At 35.8% G+C, this 15123-nt stretch overlaps 1 protein-coding gene across 7 annotated transcripts in view; it reads right to left on the reverse strand.

Moving 5' to 3' along the window:
- The window catches only part of AKAP9 (A-kinase anchoring protein 9), a 112747-nt gene that overhangs the window by 38113 nt on the left and 59511 nt on the right, over window positions 1-15123 (reverse strand). For all 7 annotated transcript variants that reach the window (XR_013956253.1, XM_080610573.1, XM_080610570.1 and 4 more), the window contains 6 exons: window positions 14084-14449; window positions 12901-13125; window positions 11191-11331; window positions 10534-10637; window positions 9606-9811; window positions 2730-2941 (listed from right to left, as the gene is read on the reverse strand). Coding sequence is in view for 6 of the 7 variants with exons in the window: in XM_080610573.1 (XP_080466699.1) it covers window positions 2730-2941; window positions 9606-9811; window positions 10534-10637; window positions 11191-11331; window positions 12901-13125; window positions 14084-14449 (1254 nt within the window). In the remaining variant the exon portion in view is untranslated. The remainder of the gene's footprint in view (window positions 1-2729; window positions 2942-9605; window positions 9812-10533; window positions 10638-11190; window positions 11332-12900; window positions 13126-14083; window positions 14450-15123) is intronic.

Below are 15123 nucleotides of genomic sequence, written 5' to 3' on the forward strand. Positions count from 1 at the left end.
TTGTTGATTAATCCAGAATAGAGAGAGGTGCAAGAAAACTTTGTGTAGTCACTCCTAAAAATCCTTCTTAGAGAAGTTTCGCATGAAAAAGCAACAGAAATCTTCCAGCAGCAGCTGACAGGTAATTTCCAAGGCAAGGAAGCGTAATTTTACCTGCACAGATACGCTGCAGCAGACATGCAAGCTAGCCGATCAGAAACTGAAAATGATTTTCCATTTCCACTATGGCAAATGAAAGAGAAATACGGATATGTCACTGATTTTCTTCATTCTTGATCTTGGAGCTGATTCAAAAGGAAGAACTTTCTCAAGCTCTGCTAGTTTAAAGGCTTCCTGTTAGTATCTCCCAACCGAACAAGTTCAGGGGAGTGGCCTGATTTATTTACCTATACATAACACCAGCAGGTGGAATTTGAATTAATACACCCACTATATGCCTTGTCTGAAAACTTTCAAACTGCACTTCAGGTCTGAAAGTGTGTGTTCAGACAGGTCTCAAAGTTACTTTGAAGGTTCTGCCAGGTTTCTCTCACTCTTTTAAGTTTATTTGAAGAGATGGGTACATGTTTGTATGCACAACACAACTGAGTAAGAGAAAAGGTTAAAACAGTTTCTAGCTGTAATTAGTCTTAGATTATAAAATATTTCAGAGTAGAAAAAATAAAGGGTTCAATTTCTGAATATTTAAGAATAACTGTCAAGTCACCTACAAACCCTTCGAATGTACAGAAATGTGTATAATCCAGTAAGTACGCAACAGACATTGAAAAGCAGACAAGCCTGAATGCTTGCGAAGTACTTCTACAAAAAAGATGTCAATATTTATACTTAATACTGTGGGATAACGTGTAAACAAATTAAGATTTTATTGATTTTAAAAAACTCAAACAGATATGATCATCAGGGATAAATCCGTATTTGTATAATCTATATTAATAAAACAAATGTGTGTATGTGTTTGAGCCAAAACATAACTCTGTTGCTGGCAAGGTCTCAGCTACAAAGCTATGAAGGGAAAATAAACTTTCTTGATCAACTGACAATACATAAAAATAAGCTACTTAGAATACACCGATTACTTTCATCAGTACTTTGAGGAGTAAATACTGCAAAAATATCAGTCACAAAAGTTAAATAATTTGGAGCTATGTATAAAACTAATGCATTTAAATAGCAGCAATGAAATATTCAGAAAAAATAATGTATTGACAATACTTTCATAATTGAAGCATGAATTCTTAATTACTGTAAAACTTTGAAGTTGGCTTTCGCTATCTGTATCATCTGCTCTTTAAATGGCAGATTTCCTACAAATGCCTAACCATATTTTTTTCAGAACTCCATATATTGGAGTACCTGTGCATACTTTTTTGTTATTATGTAATGCTAATTAAGCTGAAAAAAAGACCTCAAAAAGCCAAATATCTCTTTTTAATTGAACTCATGCTCAATCAGAAGAAAACTGTTGCAGAATGAGTTTGAAAAGAAATGAAATGCAGAAACTGGCTTAAAAGAACCACCAGAGTATTTGCTTTACTAAGTCAGAGGGAGTTCTCTGAATTTGTATTTAAATTACTTGAAATTTTAGTAAGTCACGGATTAGTCTTTTTTTTTTAAGAAAACAAGAGTATTAATTTCATGCTTGAAGTATTTTTCAAAAGCAATAATAATTAAATGCTTAAAACTTCTAAAGTACTAGACTCAATACGAATTTTCAAATTACTTTCATTATCACAGATTTTTTTTCTCCTTCATTTCCAGTAGTTAGGATTTATGTAATTTACACCTAGGAACAAGGAAGTAGTGACTTTTTAAGTAATATTATTACTTGCTTAACAAATATATGGGTCTGTAGTATAGAACACAATGTATCCTTCGAACTCTAGTCTCGAATAGATTAAAAAGCTGACTCTAAACACAAAGTTCTTCAAGAGAGCTTAAGAAGTACAGTGAGACAGAGTATTTACTCTGATACTTTCAAACTGAGATGTACATAATGTAAAAGTAAAGCATACAATATAAGCAGTGTGATTTGAACTGAGCTAGGCATACAGTTCCCATCTCAACAGGGAAGTTGAGATGGGAACTTCCCACCTTAACAGGGAAGAACCCCAGACAGCAACTAACATGCATGGCAAGCAAAGCACCCTGACAGCAAACAGGAAGGAGTAAGCCACACAATGCCTCTTTTTTGAAGAGTATTTATGAATCACATACCTCATATAAATACTAGGAAGCTAGAAGTGCAAACTCCTTTTCTGACAGAAAGGTAGATATGTGCCTAACACAAGAATATTGTGACTTTTTTGGCCAGTCAACTGACATGTTAAAATGGTTGTAACGAGAACTGGGCAGTTGCCCTTTAAGCCTCCCTTTTCACAAGGGCCAGCTCAGTGTGCCCTGACACCTCTTGTCTCATCTCTGGATTGCAGTAGAATGCAGATGACACACCCGTATGAACAATGAAACGTGCCCAAGATTGACAAACATGCCCAAATTTAGACTTCCTCTGCAGTCCAAAGCAGACAGTTAACATGAATCTAAAGTCATCACTGGATGATGCCGAAGTAGACTTTTTTGGGCGTAGACACCTTTAGTATCGTTTCAGCTTTCAGAATGAGGCTTATATGAGGTTTTAGGCTTATAAAATCCACATTCATGAGAAAAATAAAGAAGAAAAAAAAAAAAGGACAAAAATTTCAAAATGCACCACTATCAGACCACCCTACCTGATTCGAAGTTTCATTGATAGCTTCCAGAAGCTTTTCAACAGCTGCTTGTAGTCGAGAACTAATATTCAGAATGAGTTCTTCATTTTCAGGATCTATTTCCACTCCACTTTCTGCAAGATGTTGGCTCAGCAGTCCTTCATCCATTGCTCCTGACCACATGTTAATATCATCATCTCCCATACCACTACCATGATATGAGGAACAGGACTCTGGAAAAACAGTGATTGCCTTTTCACACAGACTCTCAGCACTTCAAAACATGAAAAATTGCACATCCAAGTTATGATTAGAAAGACAAGTCGTAAAATGATTAAAATATTTGTATTCGTCACAAAGACAGGGAAATATTGCATACTAAAATTTACACAAACAAGATACACAAAGTGTTAACTAAAAACAAGCAGAAGGGAAAGAGAAAAGGAGATACTAACAGAAAATAGCTTAACTGCCCTTTCAGTACACTTTTCATCTTTGAGGCTCATTTTCAACTCTTTGTTACTATCAGTAACCCTTACTACTTTGAATAACTTGCAATAGTAACTTGCAAAGTGCATTTAAAATACAACCAGGTAAAAAAACCCAATACAAAGCAGACAGTCCCTGCTTCACCAATGCCCAGCTATGTTAGTGTGCATTAACACTAACTGTTCAAGTAGTGACTCAAAAGCACAGCCTCAAGTGAGTAAAGCAAAAGACACGCACATAATTCGGACAACTTCTCAGGACAAACGGACTAGAGTACAGAACATCAAAATTCAGCATTATTATTAATAAACTCAAAATTGATTAAAATGAGTAGCTGAAAAAATCAAGGACAATGCAGGGACTGTAACTGTCCCTACTGGTGTGTCACCTGGCACCTGCCTGCTGCTCAGCCTCCCTGAGGTCTGATACAGTTTAGGGGCATTTGCCATTCTGTCTGAAAAGCAGGAAACACAAAATTTGCCTATGGTATTAAACTGATAGAAATTCATCTAGAAAACAGTAATTTTGCCGTATTTAGAATTCAGGGCTGTATTTAAGCAAAACAAGTGCAGGCAAACTTCTGAGGTGTTTCAAACTCACACTTTCAGCATGAAATAGCAATACAGTAGTAACATTGCAACAGTGGATAACTATTGTTGGTATTGTGCTTTGAAAATGAAGAAGTGTTATGTCATTAGGCTGTCTGACTTGAAATGTCAGAAATAAATGCTACTGTGGAAAGTTTTTTTAAAATGACAGTTTATTTTAATGAAGTGTATTTCTGAAAGAGATTTAAAATCAATTCAACGTTTTTGTGCTTTGTTTTTGTGTTGAGTTTTTTTCAACAATTAGATCTTGGGTTTGGTTTTCTAAAAAAAAAAAAAAAAAAAAAAAATAATCCACCTTATTTTTGGGAACCAGCAGTATGGCTAAATGAGTTCAGACTGGTCAAATACCTGTTTAGCAGAAAAGTTGCAATACTCAGTAATCCCTGAATTTAAGTTCCTGGTTACTCTATGAATTGTGACTGCTGAACTGGAACAGTTTGTTTAGTTACAGAGATTGAAATGAAATTATAATAGGTCAATTTTACAAAATTGTCTTTAAAAACTGTAGTCAGTACACGTTAGACACAATTTCCTTATACTTGCTCTTGCTTCTTAACCAGGCATGCAAATAACATTGGAAATCCTCTTGTTGATGTTGTTTGAACCTAGCAAGGAAGTCAGATTCTAGTTTTCAGGTTTGTTTTTATTTTTTTTTAACAAGTTGCAACGTGATTAACCACCTGACTTACTTACTATACCTGCAAACATTCTGACAATAGTATCTACACACTTATTTCACTACAGATGCAGCTTGTATATATATGACCCATATACAACAAAGTAATCTAGAGCGATTTTCATTTAGAAAGGTTTCATTTTGTTTACTTTTACTTTACAATTGCTAAGATTTTTAAAATGCAGATGTACTTAGTAATTTTTTTCTTCTAGTTACATCATTACTGTTTCATATCTCCTTTTAGGTATGTGGGATATAATGTTACAAACTATTTTCACACTCCAAAGGGAAAAAAACAGAGGCACACTATAGGCATGAATGGAATGAATAACCGGATGAATAGAATACACATTCACATGGCGCCTTTCATCTACACAGGATTTCAAAGCACTTTCAATACTGCACTTTGGAACAAACTGCTATAGTGGAGTCACCCTAGCAGTGGCTGGCAGTCATTCTCTGCCAGCACACTAAAGATTCCCAATGGAATTGTACATCATGCTTCCCCATAACATCCTAATATTTCACCCCCCTGCAGTGTAAGGAAAGCTGCAAAATTAACAATTCCACATTTTTTATTCAATAGCATTCTGATTTCTCAACACCCAAATTTGGGTTGGTTCTGGGTGTCTCAAAATATCAATAGTGATGCAGAAGCTTTAATATCCTCAGAGTAGAAAGGACCTTCATTTAAGATGGACATCCAGCAGCATACGTATTTCCAAATGCTGTGCCAAGGCAGTTAAAGGCTGAATTGAAGGAAAACATATTCCCTACTGAGCCACCAACACACTTACTGCAGCACCTGATGCTCTTTGGAGGCCACCCATCTTAAGTACTGATCAGGTAAGACCCTGCTTAGCTCCAGAGATCTCAACAAATAAAAGCCCACAGTACAGTAGCACAGCTATAAACAAGATAAAACAATCACATATTAGTTATTGCACAAGCTAATTCTTTCCTGATGGAGTACAAATTATCTGTGTAATGTCTCTGTCTTCCTTCTCAGGCTTAATTCATAATTCATGTCCTATAACCCTTACATTTTAGCAAATCATTTGCTCAAGTGGTACAGCTGAATTGTGCAATGATGAGCGTGTACCAAAATGCAAAAATAAACTTTATACAGAATAACTGCAGAACTGTGTAGTCTGTTACAAAACCATCTGAACTTCTCGCTGTCTGGAAACTTAAAACATAATAGGCTTAAAACATTGATGCCTGCTCAGAATGTAATTCTTTCAAAAGCCAGGTCCAGAACATGTCTCTTACGTTACTAGTATTACAAATATTATTACTATTTCTTGCCGATGACCAGAACAGTACAGTTTGGCCTCCAAGAAGGCATAACAAGACTTTAAACTCCTGTTTTGCTTATGTCAGTTCTTTTGTCATTTGCTTCCATTTCTTCTGGATAAATGCAAAATAAATCAATGTTACAATATAATTTTATTACATGAAAAATCTCAGAATATCATAATTTACCTGAAATATAACTATAAACAAATGAGGAAAAGAAAAAGAGTTGTCTTCTAAAGTATAATTTGGAACATTTAAACTTTATTCTCAAAGATAAACAAGGAAAACCAGAAAGTATCAAACGCACCCTTTAATAATTCTGTTTATACTGTAGGGTTGACAACTCAAATAGAAAAATCAATGGAAAATCATAAATGTAGATGCCCATAATTTATACAAAATGACATGTAAGAACAGGAGTTCATGTTAAAGGTCTTCCTAAATGCAAAGTGAAAATCTCTCTTTTTCCCCTGAAAATGGCCCTAGTACACAGCATCTTGCTGGAAGGTTTTCAGTGGTGGAAGCAAGAAATAGAAATGTTGTCAAGTTTTATTAACTGACCCTGGCAGTTGTATTCCTAACCCTGATTTTGCTAATCCTTAGAATGCTTTTCATTCCTCCATCCCAGAAGAACTAAAACCAAATTTTCTGTCCCCCAATTTTCTTTTTCAGTCCACTCAAAATAATAAACAGAATGTAACTGGCTCAAGTAAAAATGTCTTTTCATTTTGTAAACTCTCTCCTTGTAACAAAAAGAAACCCCAAACCAACAAATGCTCATATTGTTTCCTTTGCCACGAAGATTGCAATTCATCACGTCAGATGTCACGGCCCACTAAATCTTAAGAAAAGTGCTTAATTATACAGTGCTTACAAGTTTCAGATACAGAAGTTGTTTGTGAACTGTCAACTGACACTTCTGAAGCAATACATGCTTTGCATCATGCAGAACTAGTATCTAAGTTTACTCCTGGGATTCCACTAAAAAATTAAGGTTAGGGGTTACCAGCTGAAAACAAAAAAAATCAGTTTTATGTATATACGGGTCAGTATATAAGGCTATTTACTACCTTGTTCCTGATATACTGTTCAGAAACAAGGAGCTCAGAAAGTAGGTAAAGTGTTTTACAACAAATGCCATACGCACACAGGCTTCTCCAGAGCAATCTGCAGTGCTACAATTCCTCCTAAGGTACAACATCTGAGGAACGAGTAGAGCAAGGCCTGCTGGCTCTGTCATCATGATTCCTGACCCAAATCTCCAGACAGAATTAGCTCACCAGCTTACTTTGCACAAATGCTGTTCACTTCCAATGATATGTTTTATGACTGAAATTTGAACTTTACTCACTCTGCTAGAAATAAAATCCTGTGATAGCCAATGACTTAGACAAAGTCCCAGATAAACCTCTATACACTCTATAAATCAGGTTGTGGTTGTAAGTATGTGACCTTAATGATTCAGCTTTTTAAAATGCTGAAACTTGGCAAAACCAGTAAGCTGAGTTTTGTTTGTCAATAAATATAGATTACGTTGAGAAGGTCAGTGAGAATTCACTTTATTAATAAACACTTTTTTATTTTTTTTTCTATGGCATTATTACATTTGTATTGGTACAAATTTATTCCTACAAATTTCGTAATTAAAAAAGAAGCAGTCTAGTGGAAGATGTCCTGCTCATGGCAGGGGGGTTGGAACTAGATGATTTTTAATGTCCCTTCCAACCCAAACCATTCTATGATGCTATGAACATCTGTTTGGCTAGGTTTTAGAAAATACAGCAACATGCACAGGTTAAAATACAAAAGTAGTGTCTACCTATTTCTTACTTCCAGAAAACAATGGGGAAAAACTTTTAAAAGCTCATGTTCTCTCAGGCTATTCAGTAGAAGTATAGGAAATTAACCGCAACAGTCCTGTTGCTGAAAACATTAGCAGAATTTGTCATCTAATTCCACTTGAAGAAGGACCAAATACTTCTGCTGATGGAACAGAATGACTCTCACACTAAGGCTACCTCACCCCAGTGGCAGAACAATGTACACAGCAAGGATGCTACTGGATCATTTTGAAAGGGACAGCTTGAATGCCACTCAAATACCAAAGAGGGGCATTCCAATAGCAGACATTTCTTCGTTACAGAATAGTAAAACCTTACATGCCTCTTCAAAATACACTAATAGCAAACAGAAGAGTTAGAACAGGCAACCTTCATCACTAGCAGAACGGAATAAAGAGAGGTCTTGTTTATTTACGAGAGTACTCTTTAATCAGAAGACTTCACAAGAAATCAACTATACATTCCAATTACAAGGCCTGTTGTGCATTTAGACAGCTGCATTATGAAAGCCAAGCGTGAGTCTGTATTGTATGCACCCGAAATACCAAATAATGGCACTTTTAAAACTGTGCATATATGCAATGCAAATAATGCGTATCAAGAATAGTTCATTACAATAACTAGTGACACATACAAGTACACACATTGTACTTGTGCACAGGAACAAGCAAAAAGAAAATGCATGCATTGTGCATTGTACATGTCCATGCAGAGCAAGCACACATGAGAGTAGTGAAGGGCAATGTTAATGCATTCTCCCTTTGTACGTGCAGTTATGTATATATTATTATTATTATTATTAAACTAGATGTGTTGGGGGAGGGGAGCATCATTCCATCCCAACACACCCAGTCAGTTGCCAGCACCTATAATGAATGCTCGGAGCAAAGCAGAGATATTCCAGCCGCTCCAGCCAATGAGCCGGCTTCATTTGGAGCTCGGCTCAGATGCCTCTATACAAACGCCCGTAGCATGGGGAACAAACAAGAGGAATTAGAGATGTGTGCACGTCTATGGGGGTATGATATAATAGGCATCACAGAAACATGGTGGGATGGCTCCGATGACAGACAAGAAGCAAGAAATAGAAATGTTGTCAAGTTTTATTAACTGACCCTGGCAGTTGTATTCCTAACCCTGATTTTACTTATCCTTAGAATGCTTTTCATTCTTCCATCCCAGTAGAACTAAAACCAAATTTTCTGTCCCCCAATTTTCTTTTTCAGTCCACTCAAAATAATAAACAGAATGTAACTGGCTCAAGTAAAAATGTCTTTTCCTTATGTAAGCCGGACAGACACTATCCTAGTACAATCACAAAAAATTAAACTTGAGACAGTTCTTAGACACTGAAAAGCAACTAACTACAACATTAAAATGCTCCTTTTAGGCTTGTCCTAACTAGCACTCCTCCAAACAGCTGATTGGCAAGTCCTGGCAGTTAGGAAGTTCCTGGAACCGTTTCTCAAAGGCTATTTGCATGCAATCACCCTCTTTAGAAGGCTAAGGAAGGCCTCGAGCATATATATATATATGTATATATACAAGCTGCTCCATGCCAGCTGGCCTCAGTGAGCAGCAACATCCCTATGTACACTTAGTGCACTACTAGGGATACAGCCTTTGACACTAGCTCCCACTCCCCATACACACAGAGGAAGGTGTAAAGTACCATGGTGGTGGAAAATACCATGGAGCTATGTTTAATTCTCTTTCTCTTCGCATCCTTCAACAGGAAGATACTTATTTTTGGTTTTCTCAATCACTTTCCCATTCCATTGCAGGCTTTGAAATAGGACCTTAGATACGTGCTGTAATTGTCTTGCGGCATGATGCAGACAACTCCATAAACGCTGTCTCTTAAGCAGAGGTGTCATATGCATTCAAATAAAAAATAGTTAAAAGTCTATTTTTGATTAAAAATTTCAAAACTAAAGGTTATTTAAATCTATAATGAAAGTATGCAAAACCATACAATCACTACCTTTTTCATATCCCACACTGATACAGGGTTTTACTGATTCCTCTGTCTCTGTGTCCCATCCAGCTGATTTGGAAGGCTGGCCTTTCCCAGACCGATCCAGTAACCCAAGCACATGGCGACCGATTGTCTCCTCCATTGCCACAGTTGTCTTCACAACTTCTAAAAGAATCTTCATGAGTTTTTCATTAGCCTTCTGAAAAACATGCCTGCAGGACAAAGACTAATCAGTCCTTTGATTTTCCTCTGCTTTCAAACTGTTTTTTAATCCCTTATACACCCTTGCAACAAGGAAAGATTGGCAGTTTAAATGATTTCTTCAAGACTAAAACCCACATCATATACATAAATATTAAAGCACATTTGTGTTAGAAGTCAATTCTTTTTACAAAATACGTAAAAAGTCAAACTGTTTATCAATAGTTCCACTTTACCTTGGTTTTTTAACTAGTTATTCTTCTAAAACAGAGGTCTGTTTGCCTGGTATTCATCATAAATTTACTCTTTTCTCAAAGTGACAGTTAAAAAGATTGTTCCACTACACAGATCAAAAAAGTTACAGAACAGTCAAAAGGTATTCTCAAATACAACAATCATATTCATATAAGCTTATTTCATGTATATACATACAATGTTTATACACATACATATGTATAAATTATATGTATGATTGTACACAAGTGTAATATGAAAGACACAGTAAAACAGACTAACATTTGTTTCATCTTCTATGCCATTACCTTGTTGGACTTTATAAAAAGCTCAACATTGCTTAATCTAAAGTATGTAAGCTTAGAAATATGGTTACTTAGAATGAAAAAATTACATTAGCAGTCAGGATAAAGCTTATAAATATTATCAATTTAACAAGAAGAATATGATTATCAAAATTAAAAAAAAACAAAAATGTTTTCTTAACAGTTCTAAGCACCTTTCTTTAGAAAGAAGAGCTGAAGATGTTTCATCAGGCTTTCTTCCTCCATCTTCATGCTCAAAGATCTGCTCTCTCATGTCGTTTGGGTTTTCATTTTCATTCTGAGTAAGTTTTTGCAGAGGGAGAGAAGACAAAAAGAACAGAAATCCTGTCATGCCAAAGTCAACATATTCTTCTTGCATGCAGTAGAACACGAAACTGAAAACCTAAATTAGTTGTGTTTTATAAATAGAACTTCTGCACCAAATTGCAGATCAAGAAATACTCTTTCAATGTGGAAAAATCAACTAAACCAAATAAAAACAAAAGAGGAAATCGAAGGCAGGGCCTATTAGAACTTTGTTATGCTGAATAAACAGTCCTTGGATTTTCTGTTGGTGTTGCTATAGCAATATGAAAATGTGACTTTACCTAGGCAAACAGGCACAGTAACAAACCCCACCTTCAAGCTGTTAAACTACCTTCTGCTTACCTGAAGTGAAAAAAATAAAAAATATGCCTACCAGTACCACCTTTTGATTCTTAAACCTGTTCTGTTTAAGCAATACCCAACATCTTTCAGGACAATACATTCCATGAAAAGATTAACAGCAAAAAGAAATCCTACTGGTTTGACATGCCACAGCTGCCAAGAAAGTCAAAGTCCATATTTACCTCTGTTTGTGTGCTGTTGTTTTGTAGCTCACAAGCCAGCTTCTCTCTTCCGGGAGCAGAATGTTGTTTTAATGATTCCAGTTCTTCTAAAAGCATTCTCTCTCTCTCTGCGACCAGGCTGTCATTCTCCATTGAGACATGCTACGAAAGAAGCATTAGAGAGGCACACACAATTTTTTAAGCTTCTGAGTGAGTCCTGTCACTTCTAATTTTTTACATATTTTGCACAATGAAATTTCAGTCCACCTCTTTATATGGTTACAAAGACACTGAAAGCTTTATATAATGAAATACAGCTAATAAATACTTTTGGCATCTTACATCTTCAAGATTTTAATACCATTTTTATGCACTTTATAAAACACAGAGGTCACAACAAAAACTGGAAGGAATTTCTGGTTATTACATGTTTTGCACAAGAAAACTCAGATGAAAATAAATTATTTTTATAACAAGCCTAGACACACCCTCTTTTACAAGACCTAGAAGTGTTCATAGGTTAAACACAGCATACACGTTCCCATGCAGTTCTTACGGATAAACATCCGTGGTACTAAAAACTGGAATAAAGCCAGCAGCATAAGTTCTACTTAATGCTTTTAACTAGTTTCAGGAATTTGCAACCCCTGATGAAAGATGCAATGGCAAATTGACAAAGAGATAAAATGAGAAAGGTTGTATATACTGAAAGGAAAGATTATCAGGCTAGGCACCTACTAAGCATTTAGGAGAATCATACACCTGACACTGCTGGAAAAGACACCTAGGATAAAAGTGACTGGCTCTCTAGATTACCCATCTCACTGAGCTGAAACTCAAACAAAACAGGACCAGATTTGGATAAGGTCTGAAGGAACATAAAGCTCTGTTTTAGAATTCACTGATTACTGTTTTCACTTATGCTTCTGTAATGTTACATTGCTGAACATATATCAGAGCAAGACAAATTCTTCTTCATTCTGTTTACTTTGCTTTTTGAAGGAAGAAATCCTTGAAGGCAAGCCTATAAAGGACATTTTTGAAGACTTAATAATTAAGATAAATTATTGAGTTTCATTACCATACCTGCCATAGGCTTTGAACTGGTGCAGAGTGATCGCAAGTTAAGTTTAAAAGGCAAAGAAACAGTGGTGTTTCCTGCCAAATCTCACAGATCATTTTTTATTCCAACAGTCTAAGAACTTCATCTCCTATGCAAAAAAAACCCACCAGAAAAAGAGAGGAAGCCACCAATACTGTTCAAGTTCAGACTTAGAGTGGAGATGAGGAAAAAATGAAGAATTATACACTATTTATAGTATTTCTAGTCATGGCTGGTGGCTTCATTGATGTAAACAGATGTTAGCCTGTATTCTGTGCAAGGCCATGTATCTGCAAAGTGGCATGGTTTACAATGCACCTACACTCACTCGCTCTTCTGGCTGCTGTACAACACTACAGGTTTTCTCCAGGTTTACAGAATTCAAAATTGATCCATCACTGACTGAACTTTGAAAACGAGAAACACACCCTTTACATATATGCATATATGTGTTTGCATATATACACACACAAATAGATAATGTGTCTGTGCACACATGGGTATGTATACATGCATGTAGCAAATATGTGTGTGCCTCTATTTACAGGGATACAAGTTTAAATAAATATAAATCTGCCTGCTGTCCCTTTGTTACTCAACCAGTTAACATCAGTTAAACTCTGTATTACCTCAGCTAATTGCACTTTAAGACTCTCAAGCTCTGCTAAGAGTTGCTCTTGATTTTCTTTTTGACGTTCCATTTGCTGCATGTGTCCTTGCCTCAGTAATTCCGTTGCCTGCTGATGTTCCTGATACTGCCGTACCAGCTCCTGTCTCATGTCTTCCAAACGTTCCTCATATAACAACAGCTGACTTGATGTTTCTGTCTCTGATGCTGTCATCTCACTGTAGGGCTGAAATATTGGAATTATTTTAGCATTTTATGTCCAATGACAGTTTCTAGTAAATATTTAAATAAATTTTAGAAAATACTTTCAGAAATTAAAGTAGCCATCACAAAAGCATTATCTTGGTGCCTGCTTCCTGGAAAGTCCAGGCTTAGAATTATTCTCAATTTAAAAGACAAGTTTTTACAAGTAACTGTGAACAGTGCTACTTTAACTTATGCTTTTTAGCTGGTGGGAATCTCATCAGGAAATACAGTGGCAGACATACATGTGTGTGAGTATGTGTATAACAACAGAAGTTTGAGAGAGCAGTATCATTCAAAACAGGAATATTACATTTTGTCACTGTCAAGATAATACAAAATCAGAATGTTTAACTGCTACACAAATTTGAAAGTGTAATTTTTGCTTGAAAAAAGCTGAGGATGAAAATGTGGAGTCAAAATTTATGACTGCTTTTTACCGTATTTATTCAAACTTAGTCCCACCTCATGTCTGTGGAATGTTATCTGTATATTTTAGATATTACTTACAGAATTTCTGTGTTCATCTGATATCCTTTATCACAAAGGATTCAAACTCTTTAAGCACTATTTGTAATCTGTTCCTTGTATAAACACTAGAACATAGCCTAGCTTACAAAAAGCCTTAATACAACTTATGGCTTGCAATACAGTTGTACCATGAAATGGAATAATCTATTTTCATGTAACCAGTGTCATATCCTTTCCTCACAGCATAACATAATACTACGGTAGTCAGGCAGAACACAAGGAAAGAAGGGTAGATACTTTAGGTTTAAAGTTTTCACCCCTTTGAAAGGAAAATATTTAAATGAAATTTTCATCTTCATTTTTTTCTCTGCAGTATTTGTTTTTCCCATTGAAATGAAGTGTAAATGCATTAGAAAGATTATTCAGATATGGTGTTACACACTGCCAATTATTTTCCTAAGAACACTTACCCGTGTTTCTTCTGCTGTAAGACCTTTGACATGAGACAGAAGTTCTTCAGAAATCACTGATTCATGTGTGGTCTGTCCTAATACACAACTAGGCTTGCTATTAGGATGAAGCTGTTCTCCAAGCGAGTTGATCTCACCAGACTCTTCACTGAGTTCCTTGCAAAGTGACTTCAATTCTTCATTCTTCTTCTCTTTTCCTGTTGCTTTTCTGAAAGGGCTGTCAACCTCTTCTTCACTATACTGCTTTTTGATTTCAAAATGCATTCCCTGTTGATATACAGTTTGTGTTTCTGCTTCTTCCTTCTGCCTAGCGATCCCTGACAATTCAGTTTGTTTGGCAAATTCTACACTCATTGACACAATTACCTGAATAAATAAGAAAAGACTGTATTAGTTTATGCTTCACAGAAACTAATTGCTGACTATCAATAACATAAGTACTAAAAGTTCTGAACAATAGGGTTTTTTCCCCCCAGAAGAAAACAGAAAGGTAAAAAAACAGAGACACATTTTGCCAATCTCATCAACAGTCCCATCTCAAAATACAGACATGCTGCATTTATAGTAGTTTAATAAACTATGATGCCATTTTCAGTTAAAATATATTATTTAGCACAGAATTATATAGTTCTTTTTTAAAAAAGATTCTATCAGGTGGCTTGTAAAAGTCCTGGCATGCTGACATAAGTGCAGCTGTGCTAAGTCTCCTCTATCTAACCAAGCATCCTCTGTAAACTTTTCACTGACATAAAATTTTGGGTTGTATCAAGACAGCAGAGCCATGTGCTTGATACTCAGCACAGGAGTTTTCCTTGACCAGAAAGAAACTTCTACTGGCATTAAATAGATTCAATCGTAGTCACAACAGGCTGGTTGTGACTGATAAGTATCTCCTTCTAATACAAATAAACCCCTTTTCCAACCATGTGAGCTGTTCTTTTCTAGATTTAGAATACACCCATTTACAGCATAAGCTACAAAAAGTGTAAAAAATTAGAATAATAAATATAGAAGTGTTACACTTGAAAACACTAATTCTT

The sequence above is a fragment of the Psittacula echo genome (genome assembly GCF_963264785.1).
Source record: "Psittacula echo genome assembly, chromosome: 2".
Classification (NCBI taxonomy): Eukaryota; Metazoa; Chordata; class Aves; order Psittaciformes; family Psittacidae; genus Psittacula; species Psittacula echo.